We start from the raw sequence: 26,109 nt of genomic DNA on the forward strand, positions 1-26,109 counted from the left end.
CACCTCTATATTCAAAACATGCCTTAATAGAATAAAGTCTCTGAAAGGTCCAGTTACCAAACGTCACTCTTACAAGTCAAATCCAGTTTTTTCCTAACTTTTTTTTTTTTTGTGTGTGTGTGTGTGTGGCTCGGGGGTGGCGCTGGGAATTGAACCCAGGGCTTGTGCATGTGAGGCAAGCACTTTACCAACTGACCTATATTCCCAGACCAAGCCTTTCCTAACTCTTTGAGTAGGAAACTATCATTTATTAGCTGTGTGACCTTGTCTCACTTTTCTCTGTAAAGAGAAGGAAACTCCTTCATGTAATGATTGTAAGCATTACCTGAGATGAGTGTTTGGTTTTTTTTCCAATTTGTTCTAATTGGTTATACCTGACAGTAGAATGCATTTTGACACATTGTACACAAATGGAGCACAAATTCTCATTTGTCTGGTTGTACATGGTGCTGAGTCACACCACTAGTGTAATCATACATATATATAGGGAAATAATGTCCATCTTTCTACTGTCCTTCCCATCCCCACCACCCACCTCCTCCCCTCTCCCCTCTGCATAATCCAAAATTTCTTCATTCTTCCCTACCCACACCCAGTATGGATCAGCATCTGCTTATCAGAGTAAACATGCAGACTTTGGTTTTTGGGGATTGACTTATTTTACTTAGCATGATATTCTCTAGTTCCATCCATTTACCTGCAAATGCCATAATTTCACTCTTCTTTAAGGCTGAGTGATATTCCATTGTGTATATGTATCACATTTTCTTTATCCATTCATCTGTTGAAGGGCATCTAGGTTGGTTCCATAGTTTAACTATTGTGAACTGAGCTGCTGTAAACATTGACGTGACTGCATCCCTGTAGTATGCTGATTTTAAGTTCTTTGGGTATAAACCAAGGAGTAGGATAGCTGAGTCAAATGGTGGTTCCATTCCAGGTTTTCTGAGGAATCTCCATACTGCTTTCCATAGTGGTTGCACCAATCTGCAGCCCCACCAGCAATATATGAGTGTACCTTTTCCCCCACATCCTCGCTAATAGTTATTATTGCTTGTATTCTTGATAATTGCCATTCTGACTAAAGTGAGATGAAATCTTAGTTTTGATTTATATTTCTCTAATTGTAAGAATTGATGAACATTTTTTATATGTTTTTTGGTTGATTATATTTCTTCTGTGAAGTGTCTGTTCAGTTCCTTAGCCCATTTATTTATTGGGTTATTTGGGTTTTTTGGTGTTAAGTGTTTTGAGTTCTTTATATATCCTGGAGATTAGTACTTTATCTGAGGTGCATGTGGTAAAGATTTTCTCCCATTCTTTAGGCTCTCTCTTCATGGTATTGTTTGTTTCCTTTTCTGGAAAGAAGCTTTTTAGTTTGAATTCATCCCATTAATTGATCCTTGGTTTTACTACTTGGGCACTATGAGTCTTATTAAGGAAGTCAGATCCTAAGCCAACATGAAGATTTGGGCTTACTTTTTATTCTAGTAGTCTTGGGTCTGTGTTCTAGTGCCTAAGACTTTGATACACTTTGAGTTGATTTTTGTGCAGGGTGAGAGAGAGAGAGGTTTAATTTCATTTTGTTACATATGGATTTCCAATTTTCCCAGTACCATTTGTTGTGAGATGAATTTTTAAAGCATTTATTCCACTGCTTGGCACATCTTAAGCACTTCATAAGGTGGAAGTGTTTTTTATTTAGGTGTGTTCTTGACTTCCAATCTAATTGAGGTAATGAGACCAGCAGTTAATAAAAATTAGAACTATCATTGGGATGGAGGGGTTTGTGCACATTTCCATAGAGAAATAGTTTTGAACTGATCCTAAGGAATTACCTTTGGCAAGTTGAGAAGTATGGCAGTTTTGTTTTTCTGTCCATCCTCAAGTATTTTTAAATTTGCAAATTACTGGACACTTAACTAATCCTTCTTGTGATTCTAGATAGAAGTTGAAAGATACAAGGAGACCCAAATACAACTTTCTGTCTACATTGTCCAGTGTGGCAGCCCTAGCCACATGTGACTGTTGAGCACTAGACATATGCACAGTGTAGTATGATAGAAGAACTTTTTCATTTTATTCAGTATTAATTAATTTAAATTTAAAATTAAATAGTCACATGACTAGTGGATACTGTAATGGACAATCCCAACATTGAGCTTAAAATAAGTTTGTTGCTTGGTACTGTAGTGCACTTCTGTAATTCTTGCAGCTAGGAAGGCTGAGGCAGGAGGTTTGAGAGTTCAAAGCCAGCCTCAGCAAAAGCAAGGCACTAAGCAACTCAGTGAGACCCTGTCTCTAAATAAAATACAAAATAGGGCTGGGGATGTGGCTGAATGGTTGTGTCCCTGAGTTCAACCCCCTAACTCCCCCCACCCCAAAGTTTTTACCAAGGAAAAGAATAAAATTTTCTAATCAGTTAATTATTTTGTAATTTATAAAGTCATTATATAATTCTGTTTGTTTTGTTGTAGGTCTTCAATTGAGAAACATGGCACTGTTTTTCCTGCACTCTACCCACCTATTGCTGGACTTCTCTTGTAACAAGTTGGCAAAACACTGGCTGGAACTGGGCTGCAATAAAACATGCCAGTTATCAATGCTGACAAGAGCCTAACAAGTGCCAACTTACAGATGATTACGCATTTTGAATTCTAATGAACTGTTTTAACCTTCAGGAAGAATTGTAAAGACGTGTACATAGCACAACATGATCCGGATAATATATATACTGTTCATGTACATCCACAAATACATCTTGTACCAAATAATGCTTTCTTGTAGTAGAATAAGAATCGTGTAAATTCTAAAAGATTTTAGCAGGTTTTCTTTCCCTATTCATTGTTTCTTATCAGTTTAAAAAGACTCCTTAAAGCATGTCAAATGAAAAGCAATTAGGATTAAAAGTTTCCATTTAATTTTCTTTAAACCATTGAGGCTTCATTAAACCCTTTTCACTTACTAAACTTTTGTATCTTCTTTGTTTTGACACTCCCCTTTGCTTATCTCTTCTATCTGCCAGAAAGTTCTCAGATGATTTAGTTCAAATACTGAAATACCTAATAAGCAATTACTTGATTTTTAATGATGACTTCAAAGGAGTGGTCATCACTAGGTGCTTTGTCCTTTTTGTATTCTAGTTGCACCCATCTCTTGGATTGGATGTAGCAATAAAATTTTCTGGCTGTTGAGAGCTCTTGAACCTTTGAACCTAGACATTACCCCTCTGCCTCCCCCCAAGAACTTTAAAAAAAAAAAAAAAGGTTCTAAATTCAACTTACTGAAATTTGCCCCAAATAATACAAAATTCTGATTTTGTTTTTTTTTTTTTTTTTTGCCCTTCAGTTGACTAATGTTAAGTTTGGATAAATAAAGCATGCACAACTACAAGCTTTCTACTTCTTGGTTTGCTATTAAGAATGCTATTCGCCCTCATACCCTTCTCCTTAATCCTTCATATTTCTTTGTCTCTATTCTTCAATACTAGAGATTTTTCTCACCTATTGTACAAAGAAATTGCGATGTATATTTTCATGTAATTTGATTTTGGAATTCTGTCACCTTATGTAGTGAGTTCTTCCAAAATATAATTTTTTTCCAATAATTGTCAAGTTGTTGGCTTTTATTGTATTGAATGAAGGTTACAATACTGAATGCCAGAGAAGTGCAGTTTAGAAAAATCTCAGGTTGATTCCTTATGCAAACAAACTTAATACTTGAAAATCACATGGCCATGGCAGGTGTAAGTATTGGGTTCTATCTGGATTCTTATGTGAATCTGAAAGCATTTCAGGGGTAAATGCTTTGCTGTTTGACATGCAGATTCTGTCACTGACATAGCACACTTGGATTTGATTGATTTGTTTGAGCATAAGTATGTCATATCATACAATTTTCTAAACTTCAGCAATTGGTGAAATGACCATGTACACTGTTAGATAGTCCTAGGCTCTTCTCTGTTTATTGTGAGGTCAGGAGTGAGAAGTAGTCTTTGGCATGTATGGGATAGAACTTGAGACAGTACCAGATGGGGCATGGTGTATGATTTTGAGAATCAGTGAGAACTGATGCATCCCTGCTCTGTGGGGTTTTGGAGAAATGTTTTGGCAGAAGTGAGAAAGGATTCCTGTCAAAAACCCAGACTTCTACCAAATTTCATTTTTTTTTAAAAAGCAGAGGTAAAATGGTAGAAGATGTAGTCCCAGTGAAGAGTGAGTGAAGAGTGATTTTTATAAATCCTAGTCTGTTCTCCACTCAAGCATTGTAGAAACCCATAAACATTATTAAAAACCCATAAATAAATGTTCAGTGACTGTGAAGATTGAATTGATTCATTGGAGCCCAATTTTCTTCAAGACCTTTGTGACTTATTTTCTTTCTCAGAGACTCTGTAAAAATCATTGCCCAAAAGTGCTAGCTAGCCTGCACTTCTACCAGGGACTTGGAATGCAATCTCCTTTACTTTTAAATCAGAAATTGTCCACATGGGGTTGCTTGTGGAGTTGGAATTTTGCTCTTATTGCTATAATTCCACTAGCAATCTGGTGAGTTAAAACCTGGGATTTGACTGCTCAATAAGTAGCGAATGACCTACTAACTCAGGGACAACAGTTTCTGAACAAAACTTCAAGTGCCACTTTAATGCAGTTACCTTGGTATAACCAGGTGGTTCTTTAGGGCTAGATGTAGGGGATTGGGAGAGGCAGGAGTGAGTGCCTGTCTTCCTCACTCTCATTCCCACTCCGTGCCCTCACCATGATACAAACACAGAACTTGATAAATGGAGGACTCCTTTTCCTTTGTCAGAGATGTCATCTGTGCCTTTCCCAGTGTTCATCTGACAATGTGAATTTAAATGTCTCTATGTTTGATATCTAAATCACTCAGGTGACACTGAACTAGGTGGCTTTTGTCCCACCAGTGCCTCATCATTAGTGTGAGGCGATTCTTCTCTGCTTTAGGAAAAGGATCCCTGCACCCCCAACCTTGTGCCAGTCATCAATATCTGCATAGTCCTTTGGGTGTAGAACTGTTGGCTCTTTACTAAATTTATCCCAAGTTTTTGAGAAGCTTGTAGATATTAGCCTGTGTTCATAATGGAAAGGGATGATCTCAGTGGCTTTCTGGACTCTTTGAGTTTAAGATCCATATGCAATTGATTTTCTTGTCATTATAAGGTAATATGTTTTTGAGGTCATTCCACTGGTTCTGTGATCACTTGGATGTCATAGTATCTTTAATGGCCTTCATTCCCGGTTGTGAAATTTTATTTTATATGCTCACTCACCCTCTACAAATCAGCCCACCTCAGGTTGTGAAGCCTGTGTATCTTTGCCCATCTGGTCTCTAGTTGGTGGAATTACCTTTTTTGTACTGCCACTTCTCAGCATCTTTGAAATTTGACATAATATTGCTTCATTCCAGTTTTTTTTTTGTTTGTTTTTTTAGTTCTGTAATTTGTTGATTGTATTTAACTATGTGAGTTCTGTTGTGATGTTTACTGTATTGTAAAGCACCTCAATCATGTGATGGGTGCTCTATAAATCAATAAATGATGACTTAGAGGCTGTATCATGAGCTATTTTGGTTTTAGGATGCAGGTCTCAAAAAGCAAGTTGTGGGATTCTTTCTGTATAAACAGCACATGATACCAAAGGGTGCACAGGGGAAACTTGATGAAGAATACACAGTCAAGTACCATTTTTCATCAGAGTTTCAGTGCATAGTAATTTGGAACCAACTTACCAAATTTTAAACTTTTCCTTTTTTGGAAGCCTGCAAACTTCAACATGATTCAGTTTGCAGAACAAACCACTTCCTGACTATAGTATTTCTGTTTGCTCCATTTCAGGTGTGTGCAGTCTGGCTGCCAAGGTAGGATTAGGCATTTTGACTTGCTGAGTTGGCACTCTGCACTGAGCTTTAGTTAAATGATGATAGAATTTTGGATCCTGTTCAGATAGGTGAAATAAATTGAAGAAATAGGCTTTCAGAAAAAGCAACCAGACATATTATAGACATAAGAGCTGCACAAAGGTTCTAGGCAAGAAATTTGGTCTTCCCGCACTACCCTTAGCAGTATCCATTAGAAATAAATGTAGGGCTAGAGAGGTGGAGCTAGCCCAGTGGTTGAGTCCTTCACTAGCATGTATGAGGCTATGGATTCAATTCCCAACAGCACCACCAAAAAAAACAAAAAAAAAGCATAATAGTGCTTGAATGTTCACAATGACATAATTTATCCTGAACAAGTGCAAAATTAAGTTTCTATTTTTTGAGCCTCTTTTTGTGGCAGGTTTGTGCTATGTGTATCTTATAAAGGACCTAGTCAAATTCTTAGAAAGATCCTCCAAAGTAATGGTTTCCCATGAGGAAACAGGTTCAGATTAATTTGCCAATGTTGTAGAGCAAGTAAGTTGGATAGCAAGGATTCAGTTCCATGATATTTACATACTGGGTGCTGTTAACCCTCATTTGCTGGTGAGAAAAACCAGAGTTTAAGAACAATGACTTTTCTAAGCTCACAGAGTGTGTGTGTGTAGGCTGATACATGGGCCTAGTTATTGGACATGGATCTAGAGATTCACTCCTCCCCCATATTCCTTGCCTAAGACAAACCCACAAAGTTCCTCTTAATCTGACAGCAAAACTTGAACTGGGTTAAAACCATGTTCCAATGCTCAGAGTTTTCAAAATGTCTATATTTCAGCTTATAGCTATTGTAGTTTAGGCCTCCCCAAGTGGGTGTTGTGGTTCACCAGGTACTACAATGCTTTATTTTATAGGCTTTATTAAATTCTCTAGCTTGGAGATTAGGTTTACTTTACACCATTTTCTAAGAGCTTAACTCTGATAGAGGATTCCTTGAAGGTAGGTTGTGATGAAGAGGTAATCAAACCTGTGAATTGCTTAAAATCTCACTAATGAGTTCTAGTTTGGCTTTAGGTATCTAGTCCAGATACACTCTGAAAGGGTACACATTATTTTATTCCTACATGTGTGCTGTGTTATGAGAAAGGAGCCCTAGTTTTCACCAAATTATCAAAGGGGATCATGACCCTCCAAATCATTAAGAACCTTGAGTTCTAGTCCAATCTTTTCATGGAACTAATGGGGAATCAGATGCAGCATAAGTTTTCAGGGATTTGTCCATCATCAACACAGCAAGTCAGCTGCAGAGCCAAACTTCAACTTAGTTTTTTTGACTCCCAGTATAGCTCAGTGATTAACACCTCAACAAACATTTGAGTACCTGCTGTGTATTGGACATTAAGCTGGTATTAGTGAGGCAAAGATAAGTCATATCTTGCAACACAGACATCAGCTGTATAACTGTACTCTCCAACACTTATGTCATTTTTATATTATCTTGAAATATTTTCGGGTACTCAGGACAGATGAGGGTGCTTCTGGCCAGAGGAGGCTGGCTTGCCTGGCTACCCTTAAGTTCCCCAAAGCTCACCATTTGTACACCTATAAACCAATCTCAACAGATGAAAATCTTTGCGCTATGGCATCTCCATTATGCCTGGCAAGTACTCCCCTGACCACCTTTGTCTAAGTGCTGCTCCTGCCCAGGCTTTCTTCACACCTTTAGTCTCCTGCCACAACTAAAACATGAATTCCTGAGCACATGCTTGTTCTCACACATTTCAATTCCCCTTTCCATTGCATACCCCATGTGTTGCCTATCAGCCAGAACCCACTCTTCCACTCTTCCTCAAAATTACAACCCTTGACCGTTTCCATGATCTAAACTCTGTTCCATGTCATTTCTCACTAATGCTTTAACCGTGGCAGCACCTAAAACTTCCCCAATTTTGAATCCTTTCTCTGGTTCTAACAGCCTTATCCTGTTCTCCTGCCTTTCAACAACTCCTATTCAGCTGTCCTCCAAGGCTACTACTTCCCCTACATAGTTTTTTTTTTTTTTTTCTGGTACCACAGATTGAACTCAGGGGCATTCAACTACTGATCCACATCCCCAGCCCTATTTGGATTTTTGGGTTTTTTTTTTTTTTTTTTTTTTAGAGACAGGGTCTCACTGAGTTTCTTAGTGCCTCACTTTTGCTGAGGCTGGATTTGAACTTGTGAACCTCCTGCCTCAGCCTTCTGAGCCACTGGGATCACAGGCCTGTGCCACTGTACCAGGCACTCTACATACTTCTTCATTGGGTTAAAAACAAACAAAAAAAATTTGTTTTCAGTGCCAGGGAATCAAACCTAGGGATTCATGCATGCTAGGCAAACACTTCCTAAGTTAAAAAAATTTTTTTTAAAGGTCTCATGGTATTTATATTTTAGCCCTCCATTTTTCTATTATAATATCTAATTATCCCTACATTCACCATTTTAGCACCTGGTTTATGGTCTTCCTTTTTTTTTTTTTTTTTTTTTTTAACAAGAGTGCAGATTCATTTTAATTTATTTTCCATTAGTTTAACAGATTCTGTGTCCAATGGCCTTAACAGGAAGGTTATTTCAGAAGTTGGTCTGAACCATGCCACTGTTTCCATGGGCATAAGTTACCTTTCCCCAGATTACTCTGGTTTTGTTTGGTTTGCCATCAGGAGTCACTCTGTTGTTTTTTGCTTTATACACATAAGCACATCTCTTGTCCAAGTAGAATTCAGTTTCATCTTTGGCATAAACCCCTTAATTTTTAGAAGAGCTGTGTGCTCCCTTTGGTTCCGGAGACCCCACATACAGCCAGAAAAAATGGCTTTGCACCACAGCCTTCTAGACATATTTGCCTTTTATTAGTCCTGTTCCAGGCAGGCCTCCACAGGCTCCAAGATGACAGATCCTTATCTATCTTTAAATCTCAACATCTAATTTTCCTGGTGCCTCATTTTCTTTCCATGGCCTTGCACAGTTTTTTTATTTTTTTATTTTTTTAAGTTTCCTAATGCCATTTATAAACTCCTTTGCCACATTGATCATGGGGCTCTCACAACCTTTTTTCAGTGTACTGGACTTAAATTATTACACAGTCCTGCAGTTTTCTTGTTCCCTTTATCAGCCCCTAGCCAGTTAACATGCCATACCTGGTGACCTGAGCTGTGGTCTCATAGCACTCTCAATTTATTTTTTGACAATAAAATCCCAGGCCCTAGACAAATATTATCATTTGAATTCTTTGCTTCTACAGCCAGGTAGACAAAAGTGACCCATCCATACATATATGAAGGCCATATACTGGCCTTCCAATCTCAGCGTCCTCTTCCAAATTTTCTTCACCCTTCTCAGGTCTCCATGACTAAGAACTTCACGCATAACTGAAGTTCCTCAAATCATTTTCTTGCTATCTCTTCTCCCTACGCATCTATCTGCTTGCATCTTCTCCCTCAAAGCATGTTGTTTCCTAATGTCTTAGTAGAATAACAGGTGACATACTTACCTCTAGTTTAAATTTAATCCTTTCTCTCGGAGTTCTGTTTCGCATACAGAGCATCCCATTCACCCTGGGACCTAGAATCGTCATTACGCTAAGTTCCCTCTTTGGCTCCTTCCAGTCTTTCACATACCTACCTAAAGATCAACAAATTCCCTCTCAAATCCCCTCTCCCCAAACTCTCACAGGAAAGCTTCTTCAGAGAGAGACCTGGTAAGGTTGTGGAGTATAACAGAGCCCAGACAGCGCCTGGTAAACCCCTAGCTTCGAAAGCAGCAAGTGAAGAAATCGGCTCTCCAGCGGAGCTTAGCTACCCGCTCTACTTTTCACTCATCCCCTCATTCCTACTCTCAACTCCTCCCTTTGCCGCTCCCCCACCAGCTCTCGCGAGACTTGATGCCTCCCCTCCGCACGCACTTCTCGCGAGGCTGCAGGCAGGGCCGGGCCCGTCATGGCGGAAGGTAGGGATTTTGTGGAGCTTTACGGGAAGGCGCGGAACTGCTGTGGCGTTGCTGGCCGGGCGGAGCAACCCTGGGAATGGATGGTCGGGCGGGATCCGTGGGGCACAAAGGTCTTGCGAGTCTTCCTTTCCAGCATCCCCTGGGCTTCTCGGGCCGGGGTCCTGAGTGCTGTTCCTATGGCAACGCCCCTCCCGCCGTCTGACCCCACGGGACTGTGGCGGGCTTCGGAGCCAGGTTGGGATGCCGGGTGTAGGGACTGAGAGCAGCTGTCAGGATCCCGAGGGCTGTAGGGGAGGCTCCTTACATTGGTGGCAGTGTCCGTATGGCGGGGGAAGTGTCACTTTGCTCAGGAAATCGAAACTGCTGTCCTGGCACGTCTTGCATCCGGAAGGAGTACATCCCTCTCCTGCGCGAGGATTTGGGACTCTTCTAGTGGTTGGGGATCGCGGGGAATCAGGACTGCAACTGGCCAAGGCTCCAAAAGGGCGCGCCCTGTCGCTCTGGGCTTCTCAGCAGCCGCGGCATGCGGGCGGGTTTAGATTCTTTTCCCGGGGTTACAGATGGGGACACGGGGGAGGGGTTGACTTGGTAAGGGAATTGACCAAGGTCACACTGCTCCAAGGTGTGTGCTGAAGCCAGACCTTGACTCCTTTGCCTTCAGTCCAGTTCCTCTTTTCTTGTAGTCTCTTTATGACATTGCAGGTAAAGGCAGTTTGGTGTCTCAGGTTCTGTCTCCCTAATGTAGATCCTTCATTGTCTAAGAAACTGTTCTGATTGACGGGGGAGAGAAGGCCTAGGGGTGGGGAGTTACAGGGACCGTGCAGCTATATGGTTTGGCCTGTCCTGTGTGCTTTTCCTATCTAGCCCATTATTGGAGAAAAATTTTCCTTGTTTGACCTTACGTTTATTGTGTGACTGCCATTGTGCTTGGTAAAGACCTGCCCTGTTGATTTTGAGCTGAGCTTTAAATCAACTCATCATTTCTTCTATCTTAGATTTGGGTAGCACATGACAGTTTGTGAGTTTTTCTCTTTTGGATTAAATTTAAGAGTAACCTTGTGAAGGCGGCTGATGGGTGTATTATTGGCTCTTCATGGATAAAGGAATTGAGGCCAGAGTTATGGAGGTAGCTGGGCCTGGACCCAGTTTTTATCTTTGATTTTTCTATCACATTAGACCCTCTCAGGGGGAAACTTCAGGTGAATTCAGGCTGAAAGCAGAGAAACAAAAAACAAGCTAAGACATTCCCTGAAGCTAGGTTTTGGGAAGATCATAGAATGTTGTTTTACTTGAGGAAGACAGCAAAGTGGAACTTGTTGCTCAGAGTAGTGAAGTTGGCTAGGAAGGGTCAGGATGGCATTATGTGAGGTTTAGTTTAGTGCATTCAACTGGGCAGTTAATTATTTTGGGAATACTTTGACAATGAAATATTGGGGAAGGCATGCTGAACAAGTCAGCTCATTAAATGAAGGTGCTTGCTATGCAAAGGGAGGCAAGATTAGTTAGGAAATGTTTGTGGGGTGCTGCTTATTTAACTTGCTGTTCTTGTATGTGCCCAACATGCTTTTGTCCTTGCAATGTCTTTGGCCTGGAACATTCTTCCTTCATGTCTTCACATGGCTGACCAACTTTTATTCACTCATGTATCTGTTCAGTTGTCATCTTATTAGAGAGCTTCCCTCACTGAAATATAAACCCCATGAGGGCAGAAATTTTTCCTCTTTTGTTCCTCTTTTGTGTTTTCCAATTTAGAAGCATGTCTATAGTAGAAGGCATGTATGAATTTTTTCAGCATCATTTACTGATTATCAAGAGAGTTGCCTGGGAGTTGGGGGTGTAACTCCGTGATTTAGCTTGTGCTTTGCATGTGCAAGGCCCTTGGTTCAATCCTCAGCACTGTAAAAAGCAAAGACTAGAAAAGAATATTGCCTGGATATATCTTTAGTCTTTTATCAAGTAAACTCAACTTTTGTTATGCTCAAGGAAATAGTGCATGGCGTAAAGAACACTTTTAGCACAGTGGCTTGTTTTACCCTGGCATGCTGTCTTTCTCCTAGTCTCCTCTTAAATGCTCTCTGCTTCTCTTCCTCAGTAAAATAAAAATGAAAATTGGAAAAAAGAAGAAAGGAAAAGTGATAATTGAAGAAAAATTGGAATTTTTTTTAAAGTAGAAAATTGATCCTGGAACTTTTATTAACTTAATAGATTTGACAACAATTCAAGTAACACGGTGAAGGCATTCCTTATTCTAGGCATTCACTGGCCTGTACAGTAGTCACTAGCTATGTTGTTATGGTTTGAATCTAAAAATGTCCTCCAAAGAGCTCATGTATTAGGTAATGTAACAATGTTCAGAGGTGAAATGAGTGGATAATGAGAACTGTAACCTCATCAGTGTATTAATCTGTTTGATGGATTCATAATTTGAATGGATTACTAGGTGGTAATTGTAGGCAGATGGGGTGTGACTGGAGGAAGCAGGTCACTAGGGGCATGGCTTAGACTGTATCCGTTCCTGACCTGTACATCCTCCCTCCCTCCCTCCCTCCCTCCCCTTCCCTCCCTCCCTCCCTCCCTCCCCCTCCCTCCCTCCCTCCCTCCCTCCCTTCCTTCCTTCCTTCCTTCCTTCCTTCCTTCCTTCCTTCCTTCCTTCCTTCCTTCCTTCCTTCCTTCCTTCCTTCCCCCCACCCCCTTCTCCTCTCCTCTCCATCCTGGTTGTCTTGAGCAACTTTCTTCTGCCAGAACCCTTCCATTGTAATGTTCTACCTCACTTCAGAGCCCAGAGCAATAGAGTTGGCCAGCTGTGGACTGATACCTCTGAAACTGAGCCCAAGATAAACTTTTCCTCCTCTAAGTTGTTCTTTTGATCACAGTGATGAAAAGCTAACACACAGACATATAGCTTGAGTTTAAAATTAAACATTTAGTTCCTAGTTGTACTAGTCTCCTTTCAAGTGCTCAATAGCCATGTGAATAGTGGCTTTTTAAGTGGACAGCACAGATTAGTAGAACACTTGCATCATTATAGAGAGTGCTGTTAGTACTATTCCAGAAAATGCTTTATCAGCATAGGCTACCAAAAATTGGGAGAGAAGAAACTTTGCTCTATTTCCAGTTTTTAAATTTATAAATTCATTTATGTTTTCACTCACTGAACAAATATCCCAGGCCATTGATAATTACATATAGTCTTCAGACTTCTCAAGCACTGTTTTTTTACTATTCCCTTCTTTTCTCCACCTTTCCATTCTTTCACTTCTGTTACAAACTATAGCTGTTAGCTTTCTCCTTGGGGATATTTTCATAAAGAAACAAAGTTTATATATTTATTGCAGTGACTGTGAATGTGTCAACAGAACTACTGAATCATGCTGAGATATGCAGAGTAGGCTGTAGGTGATTGGAGATCTTATCATGATTTACATGCATAAAGTGAGAAATTCCTGTGTCCCAACTCTCCTGTTAAGTCTGAGTAGACCACAGACCTACTATGGTAATTGTTAAACTACCTAGTCAGGTGTTCTAGGGAGGAGAATGGGATAAGCATGAAGTGGGGTGGAGAGAACTGCAGTACAGTAGTTGAAAAAGAATAACTAGACCTAAAGTCTATCTATAGGGAGCTCCAAAGTATAGGGGGTTTAAAAAAATGTATGAGAAACTGTATCTTAAGGTGAAAGGTAAAAAAATGCCTAGAAGTTACTTTGAAAACGCAGAATAGGGAAGTGACTTAAGGTCTGTGTTTCAGGAGATCGTGTTTAAGCTGGGTTTTGAAAAATAGTCCTCTTAGAGGAGGCTATAGTTAAATGATAGAATACTTGCCTAGTCTGTCAAGGATGTGAGTTCAGTCCCAGTAGTGATTAAAAAGAAAAGAAAAAAGAATAGAGAGGAAGAAATAGTTCTCTTTTGACATGGGGACATGAGAATGGGCAAGGGTCAATATTCTCAGTGGGAGTAGTAGTAGAATATGAGTTTAGAAAAGTATATTAAGGGACAGACTATGATGGGCATTGGTTAAGTATTTGGGTTTTATTCTGTGGGTTGGAGGGTGATGCTATTGACAGGTATCAGCCAATATAGTGACAACTAGAATTATCTGAGGCATGTTGAAATGACTGCAGTATATAGGATGGATTTAGGAGGAAGGGAAGCCTGAGAGGATACTATAGCAATTGATGATGATTCATTTGGTAAGAGGCATTGGGGCTGGTGAGAACTGATTAGAGAAAGAGAGAAAGAGACTATAGGACTCCATAGGTATAAAAGGACTTTTTGAAACAAAGGACTTTGAAACCTGCTTGAATTTTGGCAGGAGAAAACTTTTAAAGATGTCTTAAGAATTCTAGGTCTGGATGATAGTGGAAGGACTGCTAATAGGAAGAGGAAGAACAGATTTGAGAACAAATATCTCTTTACCTCATTTTTGCACACAGTGGTGTGCCGTGTATACCCGTTGGAGTTGATGTCTACTAGGTGATTGGAATTATTTCCAGGCTAACAGGAATTTCAGGTGGAAATAGCTAGTTAGCTAATATTCATTGAGCATCTCCTGTGAAACTAGATTTTTCAGTGTTCAGTATGAGGTTTTGGAAGATGTATAAGTCATGGTACTGATTTTAACACAAAAGCAGACAAAACAGTTGAATTACAATCAGGAAAGATGTATTTTATTCTAGGTGCAAAGTACTGTACTTGGGATGACAAAATGAACAAGTAACAGTCTTGGCTTTAATGGAACTTCCAGAACAGAAGGGAAGGCAGAATTTCTCAAATAAGTATGCATACTGTGCTATATAGTTACTGAGTTTTCTCTATTGATGATTAATGGCATTCCTGCCAGCTAGACTCTCAAGTCAGAAACCTAAAAGTCATTCCTGATTTCTCCCACCTCTGCAGTTAGTGGCCAAATCTTGTGATTTCTGTACAGCTCTCACATTTGTTCTTTCCTCTCCACTGTTATTCTATTAGTTCAGACAAGTGGTTCTCAGCTTGGAGAACGTTGCACATTAGAATCACCTGGGGAGTTTTTAAAAACCCACATTTATGCGTCTCTCAGTTTCAGAGAAGATCGGCATATTCCACAAAACACTTTTCTCAAACTGAATCAATATTAAATAAAAATATGGTTTTACTGAATTAGTTTTTTAAAAATAAGTATGACAGTTTATATAATGCCATCTTTCCTACCTAAGAAATTCTCAGTAGTAACTTTCATCTGTGATTGGAGTAAAAAAATTTAAAAGCAAACTTTGATTAAATAATGGGTTTTGGACTTCATCAAAGCATCCACATTAATGACAATTACAGTTGCTAGACTTCTTTTTTTTGTTTTTAAACGTTTGTTTTTTTTTTTTAATACCTTTATTTTTATGTGGTGCTGAGGATGGAACCTGGGCCTCACACATGCTAGGCAAGCACGCTACCACTGAGTCACAACCCCAGCCCTTGCTAGACTTCTTAAAGGGTAGAAAACCAAAATATGAACTCTCTTAGTGCTATCCCATTTTTTTTTCTTTTCTTTTTTTTCTTTCTTTTCTTTTCTTTTTTTTTTTTTTTTTTGTACTGGGGAACGAACCTTGGGGTGCTTCACCACTGAACTACATCCCCAGCCCTTATTTTTGAGTCAGGGTCTCTAAGGAAGTTGCCCAGGCTGGCCTTGAACTTGCTATCCTCCTGCTTCAGCCTCCAGAGTCACTGGGATTATAGGCCTGTGCCAAAGCCCAACAGCACCAGCATATTTTTAATCCTGTCTGTTTTGTTTTGTTTTAAATGAAGTGGGGGGGGGCAGGGGGAGGCAGAGTGGCTGGAGTACTATGACCCTTCCTGTCCCTTGAATTGTCTTCTATATGGTATTGCTATCTTCTTTTTTTTCTTCTTCTTCCCTTCCTCTTTTCATTAAGGTGTGGTGCAAATTTACATTCCCAACAGTAAAGATATTATTTTTCTTAATCTCTGTTGAACAAATTCTATTTACTACTCCTGATTAATGACTATTCAATTATTACATTGAAAGAAAAATTCCATCTGCACCCTCACAGGTTTAGAAAAGTAGTAGTAGAAGCAATTCATCACTAGTGAGGAGCTTCTCTATTCTGATGTAGACAAGAAAGATAGTATGTTCTGGGAAGATGATATTTTAATGAAACATCATCTATGGAAGATCCTAATGTATTCCTGAAACAGAAATTATTCTTGTAATTCTCAAAATGGAATTTTAACATCACTTTTATAATCATTTCTCTTATTTAATTGACATAATTAACTAGAATATGGAGAATGTAATTCAGTCATTATAGAATTATGGGGGAAAAAAGCCTCTCTAATTCACTGCTAAAATTGTGGCTTGAGTGTGGGGAAAGGAAATGTTAGGGTTTTGTTTAAAAAGATTGTTAACTGGGCTTGCTGGCATGTGCCTGTAGTCCCAGCTACTTGGGAGTGTGAAATGGGAAGATCGCTTGAGCCCTTGAGTTCGAGACCAGCCTAGGCAACATAGTGAGGCCCTGTCTCACTATGCATGCACCAGCCCTACAAAGGGCTATCACTTTAAAATCTTTCCTATTCTACAAATTTTGGTTTGTAAGGATAGTGTATTAGTTTCCTATGGCTGCTATAACATCTTTCTACAGACTGGTAGCTTAAAACTGTAGAAATATATTATGTCATGATTCTGGAGGACAGAAATGAGTATTATTAATTCAAAATCAAGGTGTTGATAGGGCCATATTCCTTCTGGAGACTAAGAAACAATCTATTTTTTGATTCCTCCAACTTCTGGTGGCTGTTAGCATTCCTTGGTTTGTGCAACTCCAGTCTTTGAGGCCTCTTCAAATCTTTTTTAATGTCTTCACATGACTTTCTTCTTTTATGTGTCAAATCTCCCTCTGCATGTCTTTGTAGGGATAAAAGTAATTGCATTTAGAGCCTACTCAGATAATCCAGGATAATCTCCTATTTCAAGATTGTTTTTCTTGTGGTGCTTGTGATTGAATCCCAGGCGTGGTATATGCCAAACGTGTGCTCTACCACTGAACTGCATTCCCAGGCAACCTCCTCCAACCAATATAAGATAATACACATTCCAGAAATTATGATATGGGTCTCTGATCAGATGGGAATATTTTTAAACCTACCACAGTAGGCAGTGTTATATAATTTTACCTTTAAGTTAGAAGATTTCTAAAGTGCCTCCGTGTTCAGTTTCTCAGTGTTTGAGGACCATGCCAAAAAGTTCAGGGTACTACTGATAAGATGAATAATTCTAGTCCTCTACTTTTAACTTCAGGGAACGTTTACTTTTGTGGACAGTAGAGAACAGCATAAAGTGTTTTTTTAGCTGTGTTTTAGGAAGATTCATGATGACATGTGGAATAGAGGAGCAAAAGGATAAGACAGGTGACTGCTTACAAATGAGTGAATGATGCTAAGGCCTCAAGGAATGTTGTTGTTCTGGTGTTCAGATCAGCAAGTCAGAAAAATGTTAACTTCCATCCCAGGGGAAGGAGTTTGGTGAAATTCGTCAGTTTTAACTGTTGGGTGACACATTTTTAGAGTCATGTAACTACTACCATAATCATGATAGAAGATTTCTATCACCCTAAAAAATTCCCTTGAACTAATTTGTAGTCAGTTCCATTCCCTGACCTCTGGCAACCACTGATCTGCTTTTTGTCCATATAGTTTGTTTACTCTTCAGTTTCAAATGGAATCATATAGTATGTTGTCTATCTGGTTCCTCTCACTTAGCATATTGCTTTTGTTACATATTTTTGCATGTATCAGTCTTTTCTTTTTTCTTGTTGAATAGTATTCTATTGTATGGATATACCATATTTTGTATCTATTCACCAGCAGGACATTTGGATTGTCTTCCAGTTTTTGTGAATAAAGCTTCATTGAACATTCAGATATAGGTCTTTGTGTGGACATGTTTTATTTCTTTTAGATAAATACCTGGCAATGGAATGGTTGTCTTAAGGCAAGTATATGTTGGTATGTTGTAAATGGACACAATACCTTTATTTTATTTATTTTTATATGGTTTTGAGGATCAAACCCAGTGCCTCACTCATGCTAGGCAAGCACTCTACCATTGAGTTACAATTGCAGCCGCAAGGCAAGTATGTTTAACTTTAGAAGAAATTGTCAAGCTGTTTTACAAAATGGTTATGCCTTTTGCATTATCTTGAATAATGTGTAAGGCTTCCAGTTCTCTTTATTTTATAGTATTTTAAAATTTTAGTCATACTGGTGAGTATCTCATTGTGTTTTTTAGTTTGCATTTTCTTTTGGTAATGGGTATTGAACCCGAGAAGTCTACCATTGATCTACACTCTTAGCAACTTTTTTTTTTTTTTTTTTTGAGATAGGGTCTTGCCAAGTTGCAGAGGCTGGCCTCTAACTTGTGATCCTTTTGCCTCCACTTACTGAGTTGCTTGAATTATAAGCATGCACCTGGCTGCATTTTCTCAGTGACTAATGGTATACATCTTCATATTCTTATTTGCCATGAAGTGCATTCACCAAAGATAAGTGTAGTCGCTTATTGAGTTGCAAAAGTTAATATAATCTGGTTATAAGTTTTGTTGGGTGCTTTTTTCTGTAGTTTGCCTTTTCATTTTCTTGTGTCTGGAAAAATAGCTTTTTTGTCCAATTTATTCTTTTTTTCCTCTATAATTCATTCTCTTTTGTATGGTTTAAGAAGTCTTGGCCTCATCTGAAGCCACTAAGTTTTTTTTTTCCTTATTTCGGAATATGAAGAGAGAACCAACAGAATGGGAGAAAATATTTGCTAGCTACTCTTCTGACACAGGATTAATGTCTAGACTAAATAAATATTCAAAAAACCAAATAACCCAGTTAATAAATGGGCAAATAAATGAACCAAACAGACTCTTCTCAAAAGAAATACAAATTGCAAAAAAAAAAAAAAAGAAAAAGAAAAATATATTCAGCATCATTAGTAATTAGGGAAACGCAAATTAAAACCACACTGAGATTTCATTTCACACCAGTCAGAATGCAGTCATCAAGAATATAAAGCCAGATGCCATGGCACTAGCCTGTAATCCCAGCATCTTGGGAAGCTGAGGCAGGAGAATTGCAAATTCAAAGCTAGCCTCAGCAATTTAGCAAGGCCCTAAGCAACTTAGCAAGACCATCTCAAAAAATAAAAAGGACTGGGCACAATGGCGCAAGCCTGTAATCCCAGTGATTCAGGAGACTGAGGTGGGAGAATTGCTAGTTTAGGGCCAGCATCAGCAACTTAGCCAGGGTCTAAGCAATTTAGCAAGACTGTCTCAAAATAAAAAGTAAAACAGGCTGGGGATGTGGCTAAGTGGTTAGATGCCCCTGGGTTCAATACCTAGTACCAAATAATGATAATTAAAATAATAATTATAATAATAAAGTGCTAGAGAACTGGGGATGTGGCTCGGTGGTTAAAATGTCTCTGGGTTCAATATCTAATACCAAAAAAAAAAAAAAAAAAAAAAGAATACAAATAATAAGTACCGGAGAGGATGTGGAGAAAAAGGAATGCTTTTACACTGTTGGTGGGATTATAAATTAGTACTGTTAGTATGGAGGTTCTTCAAAAGACTAGGCATGGAACCACAATATGTCCCAGCTATACTACTCCTCAGTATTTATTCTAAAGAATTAAAGTCATCATACTGTAGTGATACCTCCATACCCTTGTTTGTAGCAGCACAATAATGTGGAACCTGCTTATGTGTCCATCAGTGGATGATTGGGTAAAGAAAATGTAAGTATTCACAATGGAGTTTTATTCAACCATTAAAAAAAAAAAGAAATTGTGTCATTTGCAGAAAAATGGATGGAACTTGAGACTATATGTTCAGTGAAATAAGCCAAACTCAGAAGGTCAAGGGTCATATGTAGTATGGAAGCTAGAGAGGATAAAGGAAAAGAAAGATATGTGTATGTGTGTACGTGTGTGTGTGATTTCCTGAAAATCAAAGGAAAGGGACAAGCATGGGAGAAAGGGAAGGAGGGGAGAAATGCTGGGGAGTGATTGGCCAATTTATATTGTTATATTGTGTGCATGTATGAATCTGTAACAACAAATCCCATCATTATGCACCACTATAATGCACCAATAGAAAATGTAGAAAAAATAATTTTTTTTCCCCTGTGTTTTGGTTTAGAAGTTCTGTAGTTTTGAACATTTCATTTAGACCTGTGATTTTGGAATTACTTTTTGTATGTAGTAGGTTGTAAATTGAGTTTGTTTTTTTCTATGGAAATCCGATCATTTGTTTTTTTGTTTTGGTACTGGTAATTGAACCCAGGAGAGCCACATCCCCAGCCCTTTTTTGTATTTTATTTAGAGACGGGGTCTCACTGAGTTGCTTAGGTCCTTGCTCAGTTGCTGAGGCTGGCTTTGAACTCATGATCCTCCAGCCTCAGCCTCCCAAACCGCTGGGATTAGAGTTGTGCACCACTCAAAGGCAGTTGAGTGGGTGATTTTATCATTGTGATTAAGACTATTTAATAGTGTAGTGTGGGTAGAAGCCAAATTTCAGATTAGGGAGGCAAGAAATAGTGGCTAAAGAGAACTCTCGAGAAATTAGTGGAGAAGAAAAAGACGCAGTCTTTTGAAGAATTGAACTAGGCAGTTTGCAGTGCAACATTGTGGAAGAGAAGTTTGTCCAGGGTAGGAAATTGTGAGCCTGTGTAGAATAGTATGGAGATGAGCCTGGAAAGGAGCACACCTTGAAGATTCAAGGGCTGTTTTAGTGGGTAGGGGACTGGTAAGAGGAAGTGGAACAATATAGGATGCTAGGCGTTTGCTTCCTTTTTATTTGGTTTTAGACATCATTTTGATATATTAATTCTTTAAAACTCACCTAGAATAGAGGTTGGTAAACCATGGCCTCTCAGCCAGATCTGAACTGGGATTTGTTAACTTGTTTTTTGTAGTCGCAAACCAAGAATTAATTAATTGGTTAATTAATTAGTGTATATAAAAATACATATTTAAAACATATATATCTTATGTCATTATAATTATGATGTATTTATATGACATATTAACATATATTTAAAACATTTTAAGTGGTTGAAGAAAGATCAAAATAAAAACATCATAACATGAAAACAACAGAATTCATCTCAAAAATAAATAAATAATTTTTTAAAAAAGGGACTGTGTTTGCAGCTCAGTGGTAGAGTGCTTGCCTAGCATGTGTGAGGCACTGTGTTCAATTCTCAGCACCACATTTACATAAAAGAATAAAATAAAGGTCTATCAACATCTAAAAAAATCTTTTAAAAAAAGAATAACGAAATTCAGTTTTTAGTATCTGTAAATGAAGTTTTTTGGAGAACACAGCCACATATTCATTTATGTTTTTGTGTTACAACAGTGGAGTTGAGTAGTGTCCCTGAGGCTATATGATCCACAGAGCATAAAATATTTATTCTCTGGCCCTTTACAGAAAAAGTTTTGCAACTCCTGACTTACAAAGAATATTATAATTGTTGGTTCATTTTCTGACTGTCCCATGTAACTTCCCAAGAGATGATTAATTTTTGTTTTCAGTAGACATTGGGCTCTATTATAGCCCAATTCTATTCATAATGAATGCACATTTTTGTTTTTGTCTTAAGCATCTTCAATTCATTCAAGACTGATAAAGTGTCAGAAAGGATGCTTATTAAAATTCCTAGCCCCATTCTGCACTGAAAAGAACAGATGGGTATTTTGGTGAAAGAAACATGATAAAATTTAAAGAAAGTTGCTTCAGTGATAGCATAGCTCTTCTGGTGAAACTGTAGGCTTTATCTATTATTTAAGTTTGTAGGCTTATTTTTCAAAAGGAAAGTTAGACGAAAGAAGAAACCCCAGATGAAAATTAGCTATGTAGTAGCAGCAGTGGCAAACCTTCCTAAACCAGACATTTTTCTAAGTAATGTACTTTTTTTCTTTTGAATCTGAGTCTTGCTGTGTTGACCAGGCTGTTCTCAAACTTTTGGGATCAAATGATCCTTCTGCCTCACCTCTTGAGTAGCTGAGATTACAGATGCGCTGCTGTGCCCAGCTGGGTTGGGGTTCCTAAAGCTCAAAATGCTCAATTTGCTTAGAATATAGTGTGATTAAACCAAGTTTAGTGGGTTCAGTTTACTTTGCGGAAGAAAAATTTCTTATCCATAGGCACAAGTTACTTACATGGGGATGCCTGTAATTCCAGCTACTTAGGAGGTTGAGGCAGAAGGATCACAAGTTCCATGCCAGGCAGAGTAGCTTAGCAAGACCCTGTCTCAAAATGAAAAAGGTTGGGAATGTAGTAGTAGTATGTCACTAGGTTTAGTTTCCAGTACCACCTCCCAACACTCCCCAAAACACCTCAAAATGAAAAAAACAACTTGGAAGCTGTCTTTCTGAAGGTGAGATGTAATTCTTCAACCCCTAGGTTGAACTAGCCACATGAGGTATATCCTGTGGTCATCCTTTTTCTGTTGATTTACAAGAGGCAGGTGAGTGGCAGGCTTGTCAGTGAGTTCTTGGAAGACTCGGATTAACTTGGGCTTATTTTTATTTTTGCTGTTGTTATTATTATTTTTATTATTATTTTGGGTACTAGGATTTGAACCACTAGGGCTATTTTAGTGACATCCCCAGCCCTTTTTATTTTTTATTTTGAGACAGGTCTTGCTAAGTTAGTAGCACTTGTAAGTCTCCTGCCTCAGCTTCCCAAGTCCCTGGAATTACAAACCTGCACCAGCAAGCCTTGCCAGGGCTTATAATTATTTGTATTTCTCAGAAAGAATGTATAGTGTTTATGTATTATGTCTGTTTGACAAAATCTATTGACTCATTGGTTTACAAAGAGGATCTGACCCAGTAAGTAAAGAACTGAAGCGCTGTTCTTAACATTTTGTGGGTCCACTATGCTACAAACAGATTTTTTAAAAATCTTTTGAAGAAAAACTCTGGGATGTTTTCTTTGCACAAGCTTAAGCCAGATGGTTCTCTTCACACTTCAGTTGTATTCCTTGTCAGAGAGCCTTCAGATTTTACTGAATTGGCTTACATAATTGCCCATCTTCACTATGACCCTGTAACTTGGTGAAAACATATACTAAGATGATTGCTTTTACCTTGACAGTGGTACTTCATAGGTGCTTTATTTTTTGATTAATGACTAGATGATGAACCTGTCTTCTTGAGATAAAACTCTCTGGACAAATCAGTGAATAAAAGAAAAAAAGAAACAAAAAACCCAAACATGTTCTGCACTTGGTGTTCTGTCTAAATGGTGATATTCTGAGGGCAGTCTGTGTTGTCACTTGGCAAAAAATAAATTTTGTCTTCTCTCTTTCTGCCCCTCAGTCCTGCTCCCTGCACTATTGTCAGTCCACTCTTTTTGCTTGTTTTTACCCTGTTTACCTCTAAGTAATGATGCTTTTACTGCTATTTCTAGATTGTTCAACTGTAGATATTTTCAGACTTTTTATTATGGTTATCTAGGAGTTGCATCTTAGAGGGCTTTTGTGTTTGTTTGTTTTTGTTTTGGCAATACTGGAGATTGAACCGAAGATGCTCTACCTCTGAGTAACATTCCCAAGTCCATTTTATTTTTAAATTTGAGACAGGGTCTCACTAAGGTGCTGAGGCTGACCTTGGTTTTGTGATCCTCCTTCCTCAACTTCCCCAGTCATCACTCCTGGCTTGAGAAGTTTTTTAAAGGGCAGCCTAACTTGTACCTCTTCCAAGTAGACAAAGGTGATGCTTTTTAAAGCATGTTGGGCTTTACACCTTTTGATTCTGTAATTGCCAATTCAGACTTGATAAGAGATGATGGAGTTATTTAAAGTTGCTCATCCATTATTTAGCAGTATTTTTCATTTGCTTTTACTTTTGTTCGTAACTTCATACTTCTGTTAATGCCCTATTTTTCATGGCTTTAATTGATCAATCTTAGTTCCTTGAATCTCATTTTACCTTTTTTCATTACTCAAAAAAAAAGTGTAAACTAATAGTTTACAATTTTGAGTGCATGTGCCAATCACAGTAGTCTTCGTTTAATTCTCATAACAAAATTGAGATCTAGATTTTCCTCTTACGTTACAAGTAAAGAAAATGAAGCTCAGAGAGATGAACCATGGTCTCATAGCTAGTTACTGAAGGATTTGGATCCCCATCAGTTTGACTCCAGAACTGTATACAGGTGTATCAGTTTTTGGTTTTAACTTTGTAATAGAAACAAAATACATACAGAAAAGCACAAATTCTAAATGTAGAGCTCAGTGAATTGTCAAAGTGAAATATGTACATACCACTAAGTAAAAATTTAAAAATATATTAACAGTATCCTAGAGGGCACTCTTTGGTACCCTGTTAGCACATCCCTGTCATTCCTCACATATACTGTTTTCATGACTTCTGACACCCATAGATTCACTTTGCTACAAGTGATTTTGGCAGAGTTTTTGAAAGGAAAGTTTTTCCTTTTTTGTCTTTTGATGTTAAGGATCTAACCTAAAGCCTTGTGCATGTTAGGCAAGAACTCCCATGGAGCTATATTCCCAAACCCCTTGAAAAGAATTTGTTAGTCTTAAGTGTATGTCCTTCCTCATACCCTGTAACCATACTTAGGAATTCATTGCTAGTTTCTTTTTAAAAAGACTGAGCACCCCCATTTTCTTTCTTTTATTTATTTGGTATTGAGGCTTGAACTCAGGGGCATTCAACACTGAGCCACATCCCCAGCCCTTTTTTGTATTTTATTTAGAGAGGGTCTCACTGCGTTTCTTAGGGCCTTGCTAAATTGCTGAGGCTGGCTTTGAACCCTCAGTCTTCCTAGTGCCTAGCCTCCTAAGCCACTGGGATTACAGGCTTGTGCCACCGAGCCTGGCTCTTCCAGAAAATGAATATAAGTCTCATAAATTTACTGCTCTGCTCATGTTTCTCATTCAAGGTGAACAGTTGCAGTTTCTTGGCCCTTTAGTTTGAGTCACTGTGAACTGTAAAACTAAAGACCTGTGTAAATTTGTCACACTAGATTAAAAGCTCAGAGCTGAGTCTATCCAAGAGGTTTGGTGTAATTAAATGCAACTTGCTGAGATTTAAAAAATTTAGTAGTATTGAAACCAGAGTTTTGAGATGAAACTCGAGTCACTGCTTCTGATGGCAGGTGGGGTCTGCACAAACTGCAGGCCTTTGCAGCTGAGAAATATTACAGGTCTTAATGATGGGCTGTAACCTCTAATGTTGCAGCAAACCCCAGCAGCTAACCATCAATTTATTCTTTCTGGGTTTTTGCCTCATGAATCTGAAGAACGAACTTCACAGACCAGGATGAGTATGTAAGAGTAGGATTTATTTAAGAATAGAAACAGGAACAGAACTCTTACAGTGCAAAAGGGGGCCCCAATACCAGGTTTTCCCTATCCATGAGTGCTAGTCTAGGAGTTTATTGCTATTGGTCAAAATTTATGCTAATTAGGGTTTGTAATTGTGCTAATACTAGTGGTCAGTTCTTCAGTCTCAGCTTTGATTCACATCTGCCCCACTTCATTTTCTCATGGCAGATCAGGAAGCAGGAGGCTGACATTGATTGATTGTGCATGCTCACTGGGGTGTCTGGAGCTGTAATGCTGCCTGGAATGCACTTTTGCAGCAGCCATCTGGATTCTGCAGGCTGGGTTGCCTTGAAGTGACAAGGTCAGCTTTCCCAGGCTCACCTCAAGTCTGGCCTGCTGTGCTTCAGGCCTGCCACACCTTCATGGGCTGCAACTCCGCCACTACACCACCACTTGTTGGCAGGGAGCCGTAGGCTGGCTGTGGCTGTGGGCTGTGGCAGCTGGGGATCCATGTCAATATCGTTTTATACATTACTACTTTCCTTTAGCCAGCATTTTTTTTTTTTTTTTTTTTTTTTTTTATCTTTATGGTGCTGGGGATTGAACCCAGGGTCTTGTGCTTGCAGTGCAAGCACTCTACCAACTGAACTGTATCCCCAGGCCCTAGCCAGCATTTTTAAAGTAGTGTTTTGTTTGTTTTTGTGGTGCTAGGGATCCAACTCAGGGTATCATGCCTGCTAGGATTCTGCCATTTTGCTTCATCCCCAGCCCAAAGCAATGTTTATTTTAAATATTAGTAGAGCAGTTGTGTTGTACACTTGTAATTCCAGTTGCTCTGGAGGACCCCAAGTTCGAGGTTAGCCTCAGCAACTTTGAGACCCTTTTTCAAAATGAATCATAGAAAGGGGCTAGATGTAGTTCAATGAT

At 38.8% G+C, this 26,109-nt stretch overlaps 2 protein-coding genes and 1 pseudogene across 4 annotated transcripts in view; 2 read left to right on the top strand and 1 right to left on the bottom strand.

Annotated features, from left to right (window-relative positions):
• Nucleotides 1-5,574, top strand: part of UBE2G1 (ubiquitin conjugating enzyme E2 G1) — a 95,846-nt gene extending 90,272 nt beyond the window's left edge. The window contains exon 6 of the mRNA XM_079130996.1: nucleotides 2,478-5,574. The gene's annotated coding sequence lies outside the window, so the exon portion shown is untranslated. The remainder of the gene's footprint in view (nucleotides 1-2,477) is intronic.
• A 2,868-nt stretch (nucleotides 5,575-8,442) lies between these two features.
• LOC306657049 (large ribosomal subunit protein eL33-like) lies at nucleotides 8,443-8,914 on the bottom strand (annotated as a pseudogene). Its single transcript has one exon. The product of its transcript is annotated as a large ribosomal subunit protein eL33-like (transcript).
• Nucleotides 8,915-9,826: 912 nt separating this feature from the next.
• The window catches only part of ANKFY1 (ankyrin repeat and FYVE domain containing 1), a 90,909-nt gene continuing 74,626 nt past the window's right edge, over nucleotides 9,827-26,109 (top strand). For both annotated transcript variants that reach the window (XR_013762385.1, XM_079130778.1), the window contains exon 1: nucleotides 9,827-9,858. Coding sequence is in view for 1 of the 2 variants with exons in the window: in XM_079130778.1 (XP_078986904.1) it covers nucleotides 9,849-9,858 (10 nt within the window). In the remaining variant the exon portion in view is untranslated. The remainder of the gene's footprint in view (nucleotides 9,859-26,109) is intronic.

Source organism: Sciurus vulgaris, assembly GCF_902686455.1.
Source record: "Sciurus vulgaris genome assembly, chromosome: 3".
Lineage (NCBI taxonomy): Eukaryota > Metazoa > Chordata > Mammalia > Rodentia > Sciuridae > Sciurus > Sciurus vulgaris.